The sequence below is a fragment of the Danaus plexippus genome, chromosome 14 (assembly GCF_018135715.1).
Source record: "Danaus plexippus chromosome 14, MEX_DaPlex, whole genome shotgun sequence".
In the NCBI taxonomy this organism is placed as follows: Eukaryota; Metazoa; Arthropoda; class Insecta; order Lepidoptera; family Nymphalidae; genus Danaus; species Danaus plexippus.
This window is the reverse complement of record NC_083546.1, coordinates 3,295,944-3,318,836: the sequence shown is the minus strand read 5'-3', so window position 1 is coordinate 3,318,836 and position 22,893 is coordinate 3,295,944. Positions and strand designations below refer to the sequence as shown.

Below are 22,893 nucleotides of genomic sequence, written 5' to 3'. Positions count from 1 at the left end.
CACCTTCTAATAACAGAAAAAATCCTTTATCGTTTTTAGACAAAATTGATAATGCAGTACGGGTCATGTCTGCTAGTGACGGGTCATCTGCTTTAACTGTTGAACTTGAACCTATATTTTCGTCTGTATCCAATACCACACCTCGCTCCGCATTAAACTCCATATGAGAGTATTCAAATAATCCTGAATCAAAGAATTATTGTTATAAATAATCAGAGATATTTGTCTGAAAAATCAGCTGTGAGTCCAATAACAGAAATGGTAATTTTTATTTTTATCCATAATTTTCTAACACTGATAAATATTTCATAACAATAAATAATATTAATATATTTATTTTTTATTACTAGATACCAGAAGGTAAATAAGTGATAGATGCATATCTCATATGTGTATATACATTTATTTTTTAGCGTTCAAATAAAAATTTACATCAATTTTTAGAAAAAAAAGTCCCTGAAGACACTACATCAACATAAAACGTCACTTGTTTGTGTATATTTCCCCTCACTTTAGCTCTACAAACCCCATTGTAATGTAGAATAATCTTTGTTATTCTTGGAAAAACTTTTCTAGCAAATGTGTAAAAATTATATCAAGTTTGTTTTGCTTGCGTAAAGGATTAAAATAAAACAATTCTATGAAAAAGTTCCTGAAGTGATCAGAAATTAAGTAGAAATGTTCATATCATGTATAAAATCTATTCTGTAAAAAAGTTTAAAAACTATAAAACCTGCTTTCTTAACCGTTACATTTTTGGAAGACAAAACGAAATTTTTTTAGTTTTAAAATATTAATTTACATGTACTTTTACAGAGCTTGTTAATTTCGGTAAGTGGCAATATTTTCTTTTTGTGTCAAAGTCCCTACAAATATACTATGCACATAACTGCAAATTGTTACTTACGAAAGACATGATCTAACCCTGACTTGACTTGAACATACCAAATAAGTAAACCCTGAAAATAAACTTGATGATTCCTTATAAAGTATTAAATTAATTGATATAAAACATACTTTTTAGTTATGGCTTATGATAATATTGTTTTTTTATAGAATATGTTTAAGTGTATTTTGTTTACATTACCATCTTCATGCTTATAAAGAAGGAGAAATTGATTACCATTAAAAAAAATTTGAACATTCAGATTTCTTTCTCCTTGTTTAGCATGAATAATTCAACACTCATTTATTAGTTCGGAACTTATTCAAAATAGTTGAAAAGCGTTTCTCTCTATCTCTTTATAACACAAAGATCCTTAGGAAAACTTCAGTTCTGATAATTTTCTTTGTTGTTACAATTTATCCTATCCTTTTTATATTTCAGGACAGTTTTGAATATTTTATTTTTATAACAATTGACAAGGAATAATAGCGCCTGTAAAAGTTATAAGCTTAATTTAAAATTGTTGTTTGAGATATAAAAACCCTCGTTATACAATTTCTTTCCGATTGAATAATAATGATTAACTTCAAACGCTTTTACTTAAAACTAATGGCAAAAAAATTACATACCTAAAACATAATCTACAGTTCTTGGATCCAGTTTCGCTAATTGCTCCTTGGAGTGGATATATTGTGCTCTTAAACGTCGTCTTTTCTTTTCTCTAGCCCAATCTTCAGCTAAATTTCGTCCATCGAGCCTTCTTCCTTCTCTATTGGGATGTTCAGGGTCTGACGTAACCGTTGGTAGAAAATGGCGTCGTCCGCCACCCATGATTACCTTATATTATTAGGAAGATATATTTATTAATATACCTAGTCGTTCCGATAATAAATTGGACTGACATAGGGTGTTGCTTTAAACAGTACGTTTATCGTGTACTTACACCCAACTTCACCAATCAATGTTAAATAAATAACGGCTTGTTAAGGCGTTTGATGGACTGTTAGATCTATCAAGCGCCCCACCACGCACTTGTGTCTATTTAAATGTCTTAACAAGACATTATAGTAGCTCCTGCTCTAGAGGTCCGTCAAATAGCTAACGGACTGTTAAGCTATTGTATTGTCAAAAATGAAATGCCCAATCCCACCCCTTATTTTTATAGCCATATTAACAGCATCTGTTTTGGCATTTTCGACTATTTAATTGTATTTATTAATAAGGTGAATTATACTTTCTTTTTCATATGAAGAAAAATTCCTCGTTTAGATTTAACAAACAGAGCTTGGTGAAACAGGGTCTTAGTCTTAGATTCGCAGGCACTTGAATAATGAGAATCGCGTGTTTATTTAAAATGCCAAAAACTGACTATCAAAGTGCCCTATCCCTTGCCCAAATAAAATAACAATTGGATGACATGTATAAGGAGTCTGTCCCTCCTATAGCACAGTAAAAAAATGTTTGAAAGAGTTTCGCCTCGGGAGAGAAACCGTCGAAGACTTTGGTCACGACGATCGACCTGTGGAAGTGCTTACTCCCAAAACAATTGCTCTTATCGAAGAAGAAGTTCTGAGTGACCGCCGTTTGGAGTTTAGAGAAATTGCAGCTAGGCTTAGGCCCTCTGAAAGTGCCGATCATCGCGCGATCTATGAACATCTTCATATGAAAAAACTGCGTTCCACATGGGTATCGAAACTTCTTTCACCGGTATAGAGACGGGAAAGGGTCCGTTACGTTTCGGAATTTTTGGATCTTTGTGGTGAAAATTCAAAGACTGTGATCGAGCGGCTAGTGAATTGTAAAGAAACTATGTATCTTGTATATTGTGGATTTGAAAGAACGTATTAAGTCGTGAACAACGAATGTTATGCTTTTTTAATATATAAATGACGCGAAAAAATAAAGAAAAAAGGAATATCCATCTTAAAGTCCAGACATGGCCCCGTTCGACTATTATTTATTTCCAAATATAATGCCAAACTTGCTGAACTGCTTGCTGCCGAACTGTCGAACGAAAACAAAATTTTCAAGCAATGAAGAGTTGCAGGTAGCTGTCTTTGGTCATTTCGAGGATAAAAATTGTCATTATTTTTTTTAAGGTTTAGACACGTTGTATCAGAGATTCGTAGTATTCATGGTTATTATATTAAAAAATAAAATAGGTTTCGTTTCAGTTCCTTCACTAGCTCATAGATCAATTCATAATGGGACCGCCTACGTACATTTTTCACATTAAATTATCAAAGAAATTTTGTAGGAGCTATCTGTAGGCAGATATTAATTTTATTTCTGAAGTTATCTGAAAAAAATAGACTACCTTTTGTAATAAAAAATTAATTGTATTTAATTATTTTTATAAAATACAAATAAAAACAACATAACTTTAAATTCCTCTTACATGTAATATTTATCCACATTAGAGATATTATTATCAAAATAATTTATTTTAATTTCAGTTTAGCAGATACTATTAAATATACGGCATACTAAAATATATACGCTTAAAATGGGAAAATTATATTATCTTATCCAGAACAATGACCAAAATAATAAAGTAAAATTGTTACCGCCACAGAATAAATGTAAAACGTTAAACGAGAAACGGAACTGTAAATAATTTTTATAATGAATTTTATATGCGAATCCTTAATCCCCAAATACGTCACAATGTCTCCAACACCAGGGTTTAAAATTGACTATTAGTTGCTTAAAGTACAAAAAATAATTACTTATTACTTATCTGACTTAAAAATATGCGTCAACACCTAAACTAAAACTTTATATTATTGCCAGGTAAAGACTACAAATTCGTAGAACTTTTAACAAATGTGGTTTTTTTATTAAAAACTTTTCGTTTGATTTGGTTCCATAAATTATTTTATTAATAAATATCATTAAATTCAATTAACTTACAATAATAAGAAGTATAACGATCTTTTTTATTTTGTGTTGTATTCATCAATATATTTTATATACAACTTTTGATAAGTACTGTAACTAATTTCAACATATATGAGTATGTATGTACGTTTAATGAAATTGTCGGGATTTCTGTACCAACAATAAACAATTGAATACAGTAAATTAATTCAACCCTTGAAAATGGGAGCAATATGGGAGCAAAAATATCGACCAAAGCTAAGAACTTTCCGTTGCTCCAATGTTTAGGAGAAAAACAAACTAGCTTAGCTAATAGATATTATGTATCTTTATCAGTTTTATTATATAAATAAATTATAGTAGTAGTATTTTGTAATAAAAAAAAAAAAACATCAAACTGTTGTCCTTCCTACAATTACAATAGATATAAGGGTAAAACAATATAAAACTGTAATTGTTTTCAGTACTTTTTTTAGTTAACTAACGTCATATTTGGTTTCAATTATAACTACATAAAATAACCAAGTTAAATTTCAATAGAATTCTCCTTACTGCATTTAAGACGACTGCATCTTAATATGATACATTAGAAATCTTACTTAAATCTAAGAATATTTTTTGTTCCCATTCGTTTACCATAACAGATTTGGAAAGATAAGACAGAAAATATATCAAGATTATCTTAACGTCGGTGATTTTTTCATTACATTATTCCTTTTTTAAATTTAGTTCAGTTATTATGTATAAGTAGAAATATGTATTAATAACTACAGTAATAGTATTAAATCACGTAATGAATTAATATAACCAAAAATAAAGTAAAATAAATTGAAATATTTTAATATTTTCTTAAATATTATGAAGAATTTAATTGAATAAAAACTGAAATATTATTGAAATATTATGAATGACAAATAAAATGCAAAATTAATATTGGATTTTCTTAATAAGAAGTCAGAAATTGGATATTTTTTGGTTCGAGACCTTGGCTGACAAGCAGTTACTTTACATTCATAGCATATCAGTATGTTCTCATATAACAAAGCACGTAATTGCATAAATTATTCAGATGTGTTAATTTTAAGGCCCATGTATTTCTAAAGTACCTAACGATTCAGATGAGTTAATTTGAGAACGTGGCTTTGCTTTAATTTAATTTTTTTTCATTATTCTAACGAAAGCGATAGAAGCTCAATTCTTGTTACAACAAAATGTTTAAAACGATGTAACTTTAAAATCATATTTATCTTCTTAATATTAAAAAAACTACATATTACACTGTTAACACCCGTAAAGTATTATACTTTCCAAAGGCACTCCTATTTTATAATCATTAGCCTTGTAATATATTTATTTGCATAAATAACAAACTTATAATAACAAATATAACAGGATAAGTAATAACTAAAAGACTTACATTTATATTCTTTCCGGGATCATTTTCAACAAGCTGCAATGCTATGTCCTTGCAGTCTCGTCGTACTGTAGGAGGAACGCGACTGTCATCCTCCCAATACCTTGAAGGAGCATGGGCATAGAGTGCCGCAGGTGTGGCATGTGTTATACGGGCCGTTGTTACTATCCCACTAGATTTACCTGTTAAAGTCAGCTTGTTTAAAGTATTAAAAGAAAAACAATATTGTAATAGTATTTTTATAACTTTGTAAGGAAGTTCTAAATCTTAGACAGACAGTGATATTTTTCTCAAAAGCTTTATTTAGTTTATAAAACGATTTCTAAATATTGATTATTTCTTGAAAACTTCCAATCTTTCCTTTATCTTAAAAGAATAATAATTGTCAAATCTAAATAACTTTAATCATTTTTTTTATAATTTAATTACAATTCTTTATAATTTAAGTCGATAGTTTATAAATTAGCATCGTAAATTTTACTAATTTTCGATTTATTCCTAAAAACTTGACAAAAATAAATTCTAAAGATCGAAATCCCAAACTTTCTAAAATTTTAAGGAGTTTTATATTATTTACCAGCTTCGTGAGCCCAATCTATGAGAGAAGTCACTTTAGAGTTTATTGCTGAAGCACAGTTGTTGAAACGAGCTCCAGAGTCAAGACCTAGAGTCTCGTATCTCGCCTTTACTCCACATAAGAGGGCTGTAGCACAAGCAGATGACTCTCCAGTTTGAGCGTCGATATTGTATGTCTGTTTGAAAATATTGTTAAGTATAATCTTTAGTTATTAGTAATGTATTCAGAGTTATTTTATAATAACTGCTAAGTTAAGCTCTGTTTTTTCATATAATTAAATAAGATAAATTACGTTTGGACTGGACTGTCGAAATAAATTATGTTTGGACTTTCTTTCCATTTTAAAAGCTGATAAGATGTAGACAATATGCTGTGTATTATGATACACGTACAATAAGTCTATTTGGTCTGTCTATTCTGATATATGGGGTTTTCCAATAGGGACGCTTAAACTTTGACAGCTGATTGCGGCCATGTTGTTTGAGTGACAGCTGTCAAATGCGGTGTGTTATATTCATTCCGTCCTCCCAAACCACCATGGCAGGTTACAGTGTCGAGCAGCACGTGCAAATCATAAAATTGTTTTATGAAAATGGGTCTTCAGTTCGAGCAACGTTCCGCGCACTTCGCCCGTTTTACGGTCGCGGTGATCGTCCTGCCGAGTCGACTATCCGTCGATTGGTGGACAAATTCGAGTCAACCGGGTCAGTTAACAATCAGCCGGTTCCCGTGCGTCAACGTAACGCGAGATCTGCCGAAAATATCGCCGCTGTGCGCGACAGTGTCCTCGAAAACCCGCGGCAGTCAATTCCGCGTCGCGCACAGGAACTCGGCCTTTCGCAGACGACAACTTGGCGAATTTTGCGTTGTGACTTGAGCCTGCACCCGTACAAGATCCAGCTGACCCAAGAGCTCAAGGTTAATGACCATAGACAGCGCCGTGTGTTCGCTGACTGGGCATTAGAGCAGTTGGAAGTTGACGCCGATTTTGGCAAAAAAATCATCTTCAGCGACGAGGCGCATTTTTGGATGAATGGCTATGTCAACAAGCAAAATTGCCGTATTTGGGACGAGACCAATCCACACGAGGTTCACCAAGTGGCAATGCACCCGCAGAAAGTGACTGTTTGGTGCGGATTTTGGGCCGGAGGCGTGATTGGTCCGTATTTTTTCGAAAACGATAATGGTGTGGCCGTCACCGTCAATGGTGAGCGATACCGGTCGATGATAACCAACTTCTTTTGGCCTGAAATCGAGAATATGGATCTGGACAACATGTGGTTTCAACAGGACGGCGCTACGTGCCACACAGCACACGCTACGATGGAAGTTCTGCACGAGCAATTTCTGGACATGGTCATCTCGCGCGGAGGCGACGTGAACTGGCCACCGAGATCGTGCGATTTGACCTCGCTGGACTTTTTCTTGTGGGGTTTTCTTAAGTCGCAGGTCTATGCCAACAAGCCGCAAACCACCGATGCCCTCAAAGTCAACATACGCCACGCCATCGATCAAATACAGCCCGATTTGTGCGCCAGAGTCATCGAAAATTGGACCTTTCGTGTGCGCGCCACCAACCGAAGCCGTGGCGGTCATTTGAATGATGTCATATTCCATACATAATGGGGTCGATAGACCTTCCAAATAAAAAAAAAAATTTGCAAATATCTTTCCTACATGTATTTTTTTTTGCATTTCAAAGATCAAGCGCCCTTAATGGAAAACCCTATACATACGAGTATATTCAAGGATTACATCACATATTATCGGTCTTCATTAAGTTAGCTGAAGAGGTCGTCCTTATTTGTTTTGCCGGACCCCATCCTTATAATACAATTATAGTTGATGATTTGTTTGCCAAGCAGATTATTGAGGGATCAAAGATATTAAGGAGCACCTCGAGTAATAAATAACATATCTTAATATGTGCCAGATCATCTAACAAAACTTATGGTATATAAATTAATATACTACACGTAGATACATATGTATGTTTTTTTTATTAAAGATAGGATTATTCTCGGCTATCTTTCAAAATGTTGGTAAATAAAAAAAGAGGCGTGGATGGTGAAAGCACTAGCTAACTTACAGTAATGATTACTTTAATTGTTTTTATTTGTTAAAGTTAAAAGTCAAGAATTGGTCCCTAAATAGAATGACCAAAATTTATTTTGTTTATTTATTCGGTTAATTTATTCCTTTTAACTATGTATAAGTCCACTCTTAAATGATAAAATAATAATAGAACACCATTAAGCAATAATGTATCCAATATTAATATTTAGCTTTACCTTTGCTAATGCTACCGTGGGGAACGTATCCCACACTAAATCAGTGTCTTCTCCAGAATGACCTCTTCTCTGACCACGAAGTATTCTGGCAGCTGTAGTGGTTGTCAAACTCATTCCGTCTCCAACAACTAATATGACGTTCCTAAAACAATATGTTCATGACTCGTTTATAAATGTATGACTCGTTTGTTTTTTTTTTCAAAAGCAAATTTTTATCAACTTCTATTTTTAGTATTTAAATAACTCCAATATAAGATTAAAAAAGAGAAGATATTAAAACTAGTTGATAAATATCAAACGTTCCGATATTTAATATCAACCCTACTCGTCGGTATGAAAATTTTATGGAGCAAGCATAATATTTTCAAGATAAAATCTTTATTTATTATATTAATAGACTACAATTTATAGACAATATGTTCTGTATGCTGAAATTACAAACAGTCCCTAAATATTGGGGTTATTAATCATAAAGTAATTTTCATGTAATATTTATCTAATAAAATATTTTAGATGAGGAGACCTAAACAGAGTCTGATTTATTAGACGCTTTAATTGAAAAACCACATACTGACAACGGAAAGTTAGTTACAGCATTTTAGCTTTTAATCCATCTCTTATATATCTTAATATTTTTTTTTACTCTAGACAATGAAATTAATCATATTTTTTTATAATTTGTACTCGTAGATTGAAACGAGTGTTGTCTCGTTTATTTTTTTTTTCATACAATACAAATTTCCAATACGTAGAATTGTATAAATATGGTGTATGCCAAATTAATTATATTATATTTTATACATTCAAAAGTATTTTTTTATTCCTATGATTTCTTTGTTCGCGTGATTTGTAGATTAAAAGATTTGGAGAACAACGCTCAAAAACCGTTTAATACAATAATTACAAATAATAATTAACACCAGTTTGCAATAATACAAATCAACCTCACACCGTCCTGCATATCTATACCCTAACGAAGAAATATTGACAATACAAATATATTTTACACTAGAACGATACATGATTGCATGTACATACATATATCTATTCTGTGTGGACGGCAGGTAAAATTGGTCACATTATTGGAGTATTACATTACTGGCCGTACATTACCATTTGCTGACATTAATAAATCAAAGAAATAATATATGTGTATTACTAGTCGATACTTCCAATTCATTTAGTATCAAAATTTAATATTTTGCTATTAGTGGTAGTCATGCCCTTAAACATTTTTGAATAAGAAGAGATATTTGGGTTATTACTTAGATAAAAAGTAACATAAAAATATAATATAACGTTTGGGGTTAAATATAAATTGTCACTAGACATGATGAATTCATCTCATCTAATATGTACATATATGGAAACACTTTCAGCGATTCTTTCTTGTGAGGGTGCTATTTTAAGTTAATGTACCTAGTGTACCATATATTTCATCGAAATAAAATTTTCACTATTCTAAAGCTTTAGGCGAAATTAAATGAAGAAAATTAGATGCTCTTTCTATACCTAAAAAGCCTTAATTATATTTCATGCGTAAGATATTAAATTCTATTTATTTAGTCGAAAATTCTTTTCCTTCTCATTGACTAATTAGGACTATGGAAAATATATCAATATAAAAATAAAACATTCTTCAAAAGCATAAGTATCATGTTTCCTTCTTTTACAAACTAAGACATATGAGTGAATCCAATTTTATACCCAAAAGATTCAGAATTTCTTACTTTGCCACTGGGTTTTTTTCCGATGCGTATTGCAAGCGTTTTTGTAGAGTTTCCTGTGCTTTTGCATACCAGTAATGTCGATCTGGAAATAAAATATTGTAATAACATAAAATTGTATTAATAACTGTAATCATAATGTCATATAATATAATATCTAAGGTTTTTACAAATCCTCTTTTAAATAAAACTTTCGTTTTTAGATTTGCTATGGCTTTTATTATGTTACATTTTACTCGATTTATCGTTTCGATTACTTTAAAGCAATTGTGACCATGGGCAGATTAAATGATGGCGTCTGTCAGTCAGTCATGGTTTTTTGATATCTTCCGCTGCTGTGAATGCACGAAGAATGCGATATCTGTATCTTGTGTTCTAGTAAAGCGGTCACGGACATCAGGACAGGACGGGCGGTTCTTTATTTCAGATGAGGGGATCTACATTTTTAAATAATGAATTGCCAGCCATATTCTTTATTTAAACAATAATGTTTTTAAATTTTAATAGCCTCGTAGTTTAATCTCGGTATGTTTGTATCTTCAGATTTTGAAACCACGGCCAGCTAGCCATCTTCTCTATTGAAATTATAATTTTTAATTAAAAATGTAAAAAAGATATTATAAATCATGTAGTAAATTCGACAATAATATTTTTATTTATAATAACAACTAATACTTAACCGGCGAATTTAAAATCTGCTACAAAATCTATATGCAAATAGAACCTCATCGCGGTGTATAAGAGTTTTCTATCAAATTGATGTTTAACACCTCATAAAATTAAATGAAACTATTTTTTCCGCATACGACACGGTATTAATATTTTGTAACTACATAATCCTTTAAAAGAACCGTGATTACGGGCAGATGAGATGAGAAAGTATTTCGCTATGTAGTTACCAAATAAGAAACGCATAGTATCCGAAAAGGTTAATTTAATTTTAATGATTACACACAAAAGTCTTAAATATCATTACCTCATACAATTCTACAAAAAATATATTTCTAAATTTAATATACTACATGTATAGATTTCAGAATGTTCTCTATACCCTTACAACTAATACAGTTGTTTTCTATTTAATATCGCTTAAAATATTTATTTTGCATGATTAATGTTATACATATCCTTTAAATCCATTTTAGTGTACTACAAAATATATTCAGTAGCTTTTGAGCTTCGTATAAATAGAGGGACAAATGTAACAAATATAAATGCTGTATTTACTTTGAATATTTCATTGCTTCCACTAAATTTCGATTTTGTTTAATGTATGGACACAGCGATTTCTCATATTATATTATACGGAAATGTATATTTATAATAAATACTACAAAAGGTTGTTAGCAACATTGGGGTTCTAATTTGTTGAATAACAATCTATTACGTTTTCTATATAAATATCGACTGGATAACACTTGACAATTATTCCACCTGATGGTACCTAAGTAGAAATGAAAATTCAGTAAGTGGCAGTAAAATTAAAATATGAGTTTCTTAAAGCCCGTAATTGGAGCCATTTTATTGGAAATCGCTAGTAAAACATAATTAAAAATAAAATTCACAAGTACCATATGTTTCCTTAACTTCAGCATTTATCGGTGCAGGGGATAACACTCCAGTGCTGATCGTGCACATCATGATCACGATACAGCACCAAGCAAGCATGGTTGACAAGCTTCATCGGTGCTGAGGCTTCAGAAACACCTAAGGCTTTTTATTTATTTCCACACTTCTCAATCTTTATCTTCTTTACAATCCTCTTTGTTGTTTTCTGTTATGACAGACCTTAAACAAATAGTAATTGAGTTAATTACAGTTATTGTTTTCTAGCCATCCTTTGATTAGAAAATTAATATTTCTTAAATTTAATGAACGAATAATTAATATTCATTTAATTTACTCTCAACGTAGAAAAAATTAAAAACATTGTTTGTCAAACTATTTCATATATAAACAATAAAACTAAAAACTAAGACACTCAATTAAAAACAAACCAAAAAAATATAACTATCTACTCTATTAAGCAAAGGATGTATTTTTCAAAGCAATGTTTTTTTCAAAATAAAATATTTCCCTAGCGAAACGTTTCACTCAGAAACTTTAATTTATCTAGAAATACATACTTTATCTGAAGCAATATCACAAACAATATTCATGTTTGTCAACACACCTGAGGGGAAAATGTTGGAAGTTGGGAAATTATTATAATGCAAAGATACATCATACGGTGGCATATTAAGAGAAATGATAAAATATACTTTTTTCATAACATGCATTATAACACACAACAAAATTCAATATTCTAATAATTTATGTGCATTTTCATTTCTTTGTACGAAATAATAATAACGTGAATTTTTTATACATTTTCATATAAATTATTATATAAAAATTCTGAATATGTTTCTTTTTACGATTTTAAGTTAAACGCCAGTATAGCGGCTATTAATTATTTAAGCTGTATTTACCTTCTTTGTAAGATTTTAATTGAACGAACGATAAAAATAAATAAGGTAATTCAAAAATAATATTCTCTAATAATCTTAAATGCTATTATAATTGTATAAGTAATTTGTTAGTTTAATTTTTTATTCTTATATGTTTCCTGTATTGTTAAGAGGATCATCCAGAAGATTCTATATCTATGAAATCTATAACACAGAGGACAAATTGGTATATCTGGTCTCAAACAAAGTTTTCTCCCATTCAATGCTAACAAAGTTAGCAAACCATTTTTTTTGTTTACTTTGTTAGTGATTTCATAGATTTACTTTTTTTTGATTCCTAAAGAAATTACAAATATAAAATCAATATAAATATATTGATTTTATATGTCACAATTCGTATATATATATTTTTAAGAATTTTTTAATAGATTTTAAAACATTAATCAACGGATAAAAGATTTTTACCACACAAACGAAATCCCTAAATGAAATTACATTCTTTACATTACTTTTCCTGTCATGCCTTTTCTTTTCTAACTTTTTAAACTTTCTAGATTAAACATTTCAGAGCTCAATATCTTAACTGCTCCCGTTCGAAGAGAAAAGAAACTTATAGGTGTCCGATACATACTAAAAACTTCCTTTTGTTTTTGGACAAAAATAATTCTTAAATATTTGCTGGTGCGTTATTTATAATTATGAATCATGTTACGAGTACCTTTCTTTCTATAAGAAAAACATGTCTATTTCTTTCGTATTTACTTTCAGTTGTCCGTTAAAGATTTTTTTTTTAATCTTTATTTATCGTTGTTTTTTAACTGTAAAATTTAACATATATTTATTTACATTAATAAGAGACGTGACAAAACCTCTCAGCATTTAATGGATTCAACTTACGGGTACCGGGTCCATCGCTCTGCAGGAAGAGGATCTTCAACAATGCTTGGGTTTTACGACCCAGGTGTAAGGCTAAGGAGCCTCTGTCCAACGCGTATTAAACGTTCACCTCGACCGACTACGAGCTCCTACCCTCCTCCTCCTAGCTCCTAGCTCCTCTCTCTACCTAACCAAATTTGAAGCGAACCTACTAGGACTGGCTTTGCCGCACGTCTCAAAAATGAACTAATTTTAGTTCTGGGCAGGCCCGAGTCTCTTATTATTGTAGAGAGATTTATCTATTATATCTCTCTCTCCCACTTCTACTGCGTACGAATTTACGAAGAACCAATTCTTAGTGAATTTGTTAGAGAGCTCGTAATACTTGTTGACCTTGATGGCATGGTCTATCAGAAAATCTATTAATAGCTAGTTTGTAGTCTTCTATCGAAAAACTAGCCGCTTAACGTATGATTTCTAAAACCCTATCGTGAGGACCCGAGTATTGACCGTTATCCACGATGACCCTGCACCCCAACAGCAAATGCTTAGCAGTTTCAACTGCCTCCCTGCAGATACAGCACGTTTTTTCGGTACCTTTACCTATCTTACTAAATTACTCTGATCTGGGAGAGTGTTCTGGAACGCACTGAGATAAAATTTTAGCAGTGTTGAGACCCATCATGATCTAAGATGCTTCATTTTAGTGCTAATGGGATGCAAAAATCACCTATGTGTAACCACTTGTTCTGCATTTCTTAGCTCACTCCATGGATTCCATATTTAGAATTCCATTCCATATTTAGAATTCTCATTTTGCCCAATAAAAGACTTTAATATATTCGTATCTTTGGCCTTCTTACTTGATCCTATCCCTACTCGTTAGAATAATTTTACTCTTATTAAAATTAATCTTACAAACGTTATTAACAGTCCTTAACAAGATTTCAGGAAATAAACTATTACGAAGTAAAAGTCTGAATCAGCAATAGGTTCTCATTAATAATAGTCGAATAATAGATTTAAATCGCTTATTTCAGATCTTTTGCCAACTCTTTAAAAATTTATGTTATCCGTATTTAATGAATATTTTGAAGGAATACTTTTAATATGGGTTATCTGGCGTAAAAGAGTAATTCAGGAAACAGTTTTTATTAGCTTCTGTGTAATTTTTAATTTATGTACATATATACGAATAAAATCTTGAAACACAATAAAGGTTAAATAAATATATATATTTTTATAGTATAATTCAATGTACTGTTCCTAGTGTTATATAAAACAAACACAAAAATATTGATTATTTTTAAATAAGAAATTCATGTTACTATATTCAATGACTTGAAGAAGCTCAAGCATAGGTTTATTTAAAATTTATATTCGTAGATGGTGGCAGTTGGTATGATCAGTATAGATTTTAAAATAGCATAGCCAAAAGATACTGTCTGGGTCCATTTTAAACTTTTATGCACCTAAGAAATTGGGTAAAGTCTTCCGTTTAATTTTAAAGTGTGTCTATAAAGTTTTTAAGAAAGAAATCAGAATAAGGTAATATGTAGGTAAAGACTGGTTTAGCATTTAAAAAAAAACTGCTTAATTGTATTGTAACTATAAAATATAATAACCAATAAGCAAATATACTAAAGTGTAATGTAATGTTTTTGCATTCAAACATATATTAAAAAAATATAAGTACTTTAAACTTAAATAAATATAATAATTAAGATTTAAATATATAGGCCATATTTTAGAAACATATTATCTTTCCGACTATATTTGATACAACTTCCAAGAGCGTTAAGTTTTGATCTAGGTCACTCAGTGCTATAAAAAATGTATTTGAAACTAGAAACGAACTTTGTTAGCAAAAGTAATTGAAATTAAATCCTTACAACAAAATAATAAAAAACTGACTTAGATGTTGTTGTTAATATTTAATCTTATCAAAAAACCGTGAATTGAAAATTGTCTGTGTACAACAAATTATTTCAGTCCATTTTTTTTAAAGTGGGAAAATGCAAGATAAACAGGCAATTGTTATTTTCATATCGTCATTCATAGATGTTATCTTTTGTTTTGTTTTGGGGCAACCGAGTAGGTTTGCAAAACTCCTTAAACTTATCCACTTTACGTTTAATTCTTTGTACCAAAAACCCATAGCCGTTAAGAAATGTTACATATGAGATAAAGACAACAATGTAAAAAAATAAATTTATTACGGTTTTAGATTCTGAAAACTTAACTGTAGATATAATTTCTGCAAGATCCTTCATCAGTTTTCTAATTTAAAGGTTCATCTAAAGTTAGAACAGTGGTCCTTCTTTAAGATAATTTAATATTAGTTGTAAATAGCTACCACCTTTTTAGCTTCACGTTTTATAATTAAATGAATTAGCAAATGTAATATTAAAAAATAGTTTGTGAGCAAGATGAACGAAGGCATAAATAGTTTTTAGTTTAGTTAAGGTTGAATGAAGAACACAATATGCATTTTAGGACTAGATTCCCTATTTAATTATCATATTAGTGGTAACATTTTAGAACACGTAATCGTTTAAAATAATAATTTTATAAAAATTTAAATTCTTATAAATAAAATTTGCGAGAATTAAAACAGACAATACGGTAGAATTCTGCCACCATCGTTAATTTTTTTCATTCAAATATACATGCAATTATTTGGCAGCCTAATTCATATAAAAATATCACATTTCTTTAATCACCTTAAACATTTGCAATGATTATCGTAATATTCTATTTACTATTACGTTAAGTAGTGAGACAATCTTTTTCTAACTTTAAGTCGTTTATATTTATCATCACTTAAAATATAATTCTAAAAGATTACCAAATCCTTAGTAATTGTACACAAAAAAAATTTGGGTCACCCTCATTTGTTTTTCTTTTACGAAATCGTTATGTAATTGATTCCTAAGAAGGCCAAGTTGAGATTGAGCAGACTCAAGGCTTTAATCCCATTTCTTTAGAGATTTGAAGCAAGTTGGCTCTGAGAAATATTAAATTAGTTACATTTTTATTAATGTAAACTTTTATTAAAAATGAAATGATACTTCAACAGTAGCATAAAAAACAAATAAGATTAAGAAAGTGTTTATAAAAAAAAAAATATTACAATCTTTAAACTCATAAGTAAGATACTTAAGCATTGCATCTCTAATTTAAAAACAACATACTAATTGCTAAAATATGAGTTTGTTTTATTTACTTTTAAGCATCAAAATAATTAATTCAATCGATTAATAAATATAAAACAATTTGTTGTTTTGCAGCATATTGTGGTAGTATATAGTAAAAATAATTAGTGACATTTTATTCAACGATTTTTAAATATATGACACAGACATTTATAAATCTAATGACGTTCCGTACATGAGGTATGAATTGAAATCTTGTAAAGAAATAATATTTACTCAAAAAATAAGACGTAACTTCAAAAACTCAACGTTGATATATGTACATGAAACGGTTAAGTGAATCAAAAAATAAACAAAAAAGAAAAAAAATTAGAATTGCTTGAACTATATAAACGGTTTAAGCGTTAATAAGAACATGCAATATATAGTGAATTTTTAATAAAGATACTTTTATTTTTGTTCAAATATTGTTATAATATTTGGTTTGGTTTTTTGTTATAATATACGATATTATAAACTTACACGAAAGTTAATCTACATTATTTCGTATACGTACTACTCTTGCTTGATGTAAGCGGGACAGTTAGTACATTTCATTATCTAATGGATAAATAAATCACTGTAATTAAAATAGTTTATGACGATTTTGTTGAAAATCTATTTAAACTTGTTTTGTTGATAACAGTTAAATGAATAAAACTCGCGAAAATCTTAGATCTTATTATTGATAACATTTTCTAATGTTAAATAAAAACAAAAACCATAAGAATTAGGTATGTAGACACGCCAGCCTCTACATAAAACCAACATAGATACAAGAAAAATTAAATGTTTAGTAAATGTTTTTATATTATTTTTTACAATAGCTAAAAACATTCCATAATTAAAATTAATCACGGAAAAATTGTTTCATACTTATATACTGTAGGAAAAGAAAATATAAGCGATAAAATTAATAAAATCATCCTAATTTCAATAAAGAAAGCTCTTAAAGATAACAGATGAATATTTTTAATGATCCTCGGTTATATCTGTCTAATAAAAGTTTTTTTTAAGAATACTTAAATTTGGCTTCACTCAATGTTGAAGTTAATTTAAATTTCATATTCACATTTATTATTTACTCTGAAACCGAGTTTGGTGCTCTGTAACTGAACTGCTCACCTTATTATATGTACTTACACCAATGTTAACATTTTGCTAAAACTGTATGGATTAAGAAATACATATAACCATTCATGCACTAGTTAACGAAAAAATATTCTTATTTAATATATTTAATAAAAAGTACACCCTTACATCTATAATCTGATATGAAATAAAAGTTTGATTCTAACTGCCCAGTTTTATACTGCCGGATGAAGAATATTCATTTTCAAGGACAACAATAGGTTTCTTTGACAATTAAAATATTTATTTCATTATAAAATATCTATTTACATAATATAATATGCCTATTTCTTAATTCACTTTCCTTTTTATTATTAACATTAGTCTACGAAAATCGACATAAAAAACAGAGCAATAAATGAAGACATTATATTTTCCCTCATGGTTTATAATGACTATAAAAACGATTACATCGCTGGATTTATGTTTGGAATCGCTTTAAAAGTAATAAAGATACAGCAAACGAGTTTAAATAAGCCGTGTATTAATCAGTGTAATATGTAATGTTGTCTTTTTAACTTTTTCTATTTTTAATTTAACTTTGTTCATGATCAACAAATATATTGTCATAATATTTTGAAAGTTAAGTTAGAAATATTCCAATTTATATTATAATTCTTTAAAGGATGCTATCATCCTTTAAAGAGATAAGTGTAAGAATTGTAGTAATGTAAAGAAATCATCATTATATATATTGTAGGTATATCTGAGGGTAGCAAAGGTGCGAACCACAATAAGCAGTTGTCAAAAGAGATTAGGACTCGTTTTCGTTCGTAACGCGCGTTAGTGTGATAGATTAATCGATCGTAGTTTTTTAGGAGTGTGTTTAAAGCTTTCGTTTCTGTTATATTGAGATTTCATTTTACGATAAGCTTAAATTAAGATAGCTGAAAGCTATTAATTTAAAATTGTTTTTAGTTTTGTATAAATATAATTTTATAATGAAATTGTATTGAATATTATTTTTAAAAAAGTCAATTCTGACCTTGTTTCTAAGAATATATATATATATTGTTATCAAGTAATGAATAGCTACTCCCACACTCAACAGTTGAAATGAAATAACTATAAAATTAGTAAATGAATAAAAGTCTATAACATCGAATAAAAGGCTCTATCATTTCAGAAGTGGCATCTCTGGATTTCTGGCCTATATTTGGACGGCTTGGGGCAACACAAACGAAAACACTACGAACTGAGCAGCTCGGAGAAAACGGAGGGTGATAAAAGCGATTTTTTTTCTGACTACCGTAATACACACCTATTGCACTACGAGAAACGACACGTCGCACCCAGCGATGCTGACGTCATACCTAAATTTCGGCTGGAGGACGATAATAGTAACGTAATAAAGGGTGCTTCGAAAAATAGACCAGCTGGGAGACGTCTATGATTGGGGCTACACTGATCGCACATTCATAATGTAACTACGGCTACGTGGCTCGCTCAAAACTGGTATGATGATCTGGACAACTACCACTTGACATGGAATGTAGGGAAGGACATGCTGCCGATCACTTTTCCACGATCTACCAACTACTTGGACAATTTGGAACGCATGTTAGCCAGAACTAAAGAAGATAAGGAGACTATGACGAAGAATTATAATGAGAAATTATCTTGTTAAATAAATGCAACATCACGGGACAAGATGCCAGTGCATGTATAATCCGGGGACTGCCTATTGAATTGATAGCCAACACTAAAGCTTATAATTCTTTTTCACAACGCTAAACTTAGCTCAAGGCCATTATCAGGTAGGCCTTGATGAAGATTCGGTACAGAAGATTGCATTTATAATCCAGTCAGGCCAATATCAATTTTTATAAAAATGCAGCTTTGGTTTAGCTAATGCTCCGGCTGCATTCTAGAGATTAATACAGATGACAATATACAAAGCACTATCACTAGACTCCATGACAATACCGACCAACATTTATCTAGAAATTACTAAGTTAAAAATACCCTACTTTTTTAGAAAACAGTCTCTGGTTAACGTTTTGACAAAATCAGCCAAATATGGGCTACTATAGAGACTTCATCACCAAATAGGACACCCCGGGTTTGAAAAATGTGGAAGTTCTTGTTCCTATTCAGGCTTCAAAAGCTTCATTTTGGTTCGAAGGTATGACATGATTTATTTGGGAAATATATAAACTCTTCGTTACAATGTGCGTTTAACAAGGGCAACTTTGGTAGTTTGGAGTTTGAATTACATCGAATCAACAAGCCCGCAATACCTATGTATACATTACACGCCGATCATTCCCGTCAAAAAGAGAATGTACATGGAACAATAAAATTATCTTCTCATGTACATTCTCTTTCTGACTACATCATCTAATAAGATTATGTAGTCTGGGGAATAAATAACACAATAATAGAAACACTGTGTTATCAACTTTCAACTTTTTGTTTGGTTCAAAAAATCTAGATACCCATCATTCCCCTCAGGTGTATCTTCTCATTCAGAAACTCAACTGAATGAAATAGAGGCTAATAGGGCAACTTTTAAACTTCAAATCGATAGAAATATGACTATCATAAAAAGGCATTACGGTAAGAACATGTATATTAAATATACCGTAGATCACTTAGTTCTTTGGAAAGATGGAGTAGCTGGGATTACTAAAAAACTAAAAGGGCTTTTATACAGGCTTCTATAAAATATACAAAACTGATAGCTCACTAGACCGGTAACCAATCACAAGTATAAAGGACATGAAGAGTTACGGAAGATTTAACGTTGTTTGCGGGGAGACTCACACGGCCATATAAATGAACTATAAATATCCAAGGATGAGAACTCAGACATTGATCGGAAGGAAGACAGAGACTATTTGATTAATCTTTTAAAAAGTTAATTAAGATGTACATTTACCTATATTTATTACGCCGATATATTAGACAAGTAATTAAGTAACCAGATCTTTTTAAATGTATGACTTGTAATTGTACTAGGGACGTATAATATTAGTTAATGCTAACTAGTAACATATAATATTAGTTCAAACTTATTATATTAATAATCCGTAAGTATACAAGTTAGTTGTTTCTCTATACTTACTTATCCAAAGACATAATTACTCGTACCTACTTATAACTAAACTGTGTGAGAAATGCCTTTAAAGACGGCAATGTGATCAAGTCTTTGTATATATATTATTCATATAAAAATGGATATGTCATCAAGTCTATGTTTGTCTATAAGTCTATGTTGGGACGGCTGAATGATCAAGTTTCATCCTCGTAAGTGCAGAAATTTAAAGACTGCTTTGTGATCAAATCTATACAAATGACTCTTCGATTAAGTTCATAATAGTAGAATGATGTTATCAAGCAACTACATACGTGATTAAGTTTTAGAACAACTGAAATACTTAAATACATTTGTCTGCAATTATATATATATATATAAATTATATAAACAACATAAATGCGTTGCGACATGAAATAATAGTCACATAACAACAAGTTACTGTTAAGTCATATTTTCTTTCCAGCACTCCGGTTTTCGTCCTGAACCGCAACATGAGGGCCGTGGGGCACTACCAACACAGGATGGCCGAGTGTTATCAAGAACTCAATTGTTACTCCCACACTCAACTCTTGGTAAAAGGTTGTCATGACGACGTAACTCTTACGACTGACGGTGAAATAACGTCACAGATGATATCTGTTTATCGCTTAGAATAAAAGTCTATATCATCAAATAAAAGGCTATGTAAATATATAGCTTTTTGGAATTGAAAATGTCTGTCAGTCGCTACGGCTAAATAGAATTTTGAAAAATTTATTAATACCTAATAATATTAATATTGACTTAAAATAATTGTTGAACGATTTTTAAGATCGGTTCCTGAAAGTAATTTATGGTAAAATAGAGAACTTGTAAAATCAATTCCATTAGAAATACACAACAGACCAAATCATATTATAGTTTTTGAAAGACCGGAATTTCTTCCAAGATATACTTTACTTTTATAGTTTAAATTTCGCTGCCAAATACAAGTCAGTTAACTTAAAGCACGTATATATATATCTCTACAGATTATTCTATGGGTATGACCACCAACCAACCTACGGTGCGGTTGTCTCTTGACCATTAGCTTCGGTCTTCGCTATAAATTCTAGGAAATGACAGCATTAGTTAGGTGTCGAGTGTTTCACATACACACACCCTAATTAGTATTTTTGTAATCCTTAAAACTTCAGTATTCCTTGTAGGTTCGATATCCTTTGTATTATTCTATTATATGATTATTTAAAAAAACTGTATGTAATGAAATCTATAGATCCTTAAAAGCTATAGATTTTAGAAATATCTTTCTTTGTAAATCATTTAAAAAGTAAATCAATTTAATATAAAAATCAAACTCTGATGACAAATATTAAAAAATTGAGCAAATACCATTGCATGGATAAAAATCATATTGGAAACGACGCTACTGTCTCCACACAATTAACACCTTGCTGTGTAAAACAGAAGATACCAGATACCATGCAAACAATCATAAAGTCATAGATATACGAGTAATATATAACTTAAAAGTTTTAGAAATATAGTTTTTAGTAAAAAAATATATATATATATATATATTTGTATATATAAGTTTAAGAATTTTCGTACTATTCTTGAAATCTCTGACCCCGTGGAAGCGGTGGCGGCAGAACTTGTTATTTTACAAAATAGACACAACAAAACTAAGAAATTTAACAAAACACCCTAGTTTACTTACAGTCACTTCAAAGTTTTTGTTCTTAAAATTCACAGTGGAGGAGATTTATAAATGATTTTTGATAAAGATTTTACTCTTTTAGCATTTTATCTGTCATTTTATATGTTGAGTTTTTATATGTTGACATTTATCTCAAGAACAAAAAACTTTTAGCTCAAATTTGATTTACACAATCGTAATCATCATATATCGTCATCAAAATCATATACAAAATTTTAAACTGAAATGAGATTCTAACATAAAAACTCTTCATTCAAACTCTTTAAGACTTATTTTTAAATTATATTGTAAATGCTAAATAGTTTTGCAAATGCTTACAAATCACACAATACAATGCTTGCTCCCATTAAAGCAGGAAACACTTATGTATTATTGTTTCTGATGTATTACTATAACATTTACTTAATTCCAACTTTCGATCAAGCTGTTAGGTATAAAAAATTGGTCACAATTATATTCTTAAATGAATAAGTGGGTTGTCAAGGCTATGTGTAAATATATAATACATAGTTTATAAAATTAGTATTAAAATTTTAAAAAAATATTTTAATTCTAGTCAACTTACGGAGAATCCAAAAGGTAATAAGATTAGAGTCTTGCAACAGCTCAGTCCCAAGGTGCCATTCTTGAGATTCAGTTACGTAAAGATTTTTTTTAAAACAAGTAAGGATGACTCAGTATATTTTATTTGCATAAAATTTAGCACATGTAATACCAATGCTTTACCA

The 22,893-nt window shown here is 30.2% G+C and overlaps 1 protein-coding gene across 1 annotated transcript in view; it reads right to left on the bottom strand.

The window, feature by feature from the left end:
* LOC116769797 (alkaline phosphatase-like) overlaps positions 1-22,893 on the bottom strand; it is a 53,012-nt gene that overhangs the window by 1,280 nt on the left and 28,839 nt on the right. Inside the window, exons 2-8 of the mRNA XM_061522639.1 lie at positions 11,347-11,563; positions 9,779-9,860; positions 8,049-8,190; positions 5,758-5,932; positions 5,184-5,362; positions 1,516-1,723; positions 4-183 (exon numbers count right to left, since the gene is read on the bottom strand). Of these exons, the coding sequence (XP_061378623.1) occupies positions 4-183; positions 1,516-1,723; positions 5,184-5,362; positions 5,758-5,932; positions 8,049-8,190; positions 9,779-9,860; positions 11,347-11,443 (1,063 nt within the window). The 5' untranslated portion in view covers positions 11,444-11,563. The remainder of the gene's footprint in view (positions 1-3; positions 184-1,515; positions 1,724-5,183; positions 5,363-5,757; positions 5,933-8,048; positions 8,191-9,778; positions 9,861-11,346; positions 11,564-22,893) is intronic.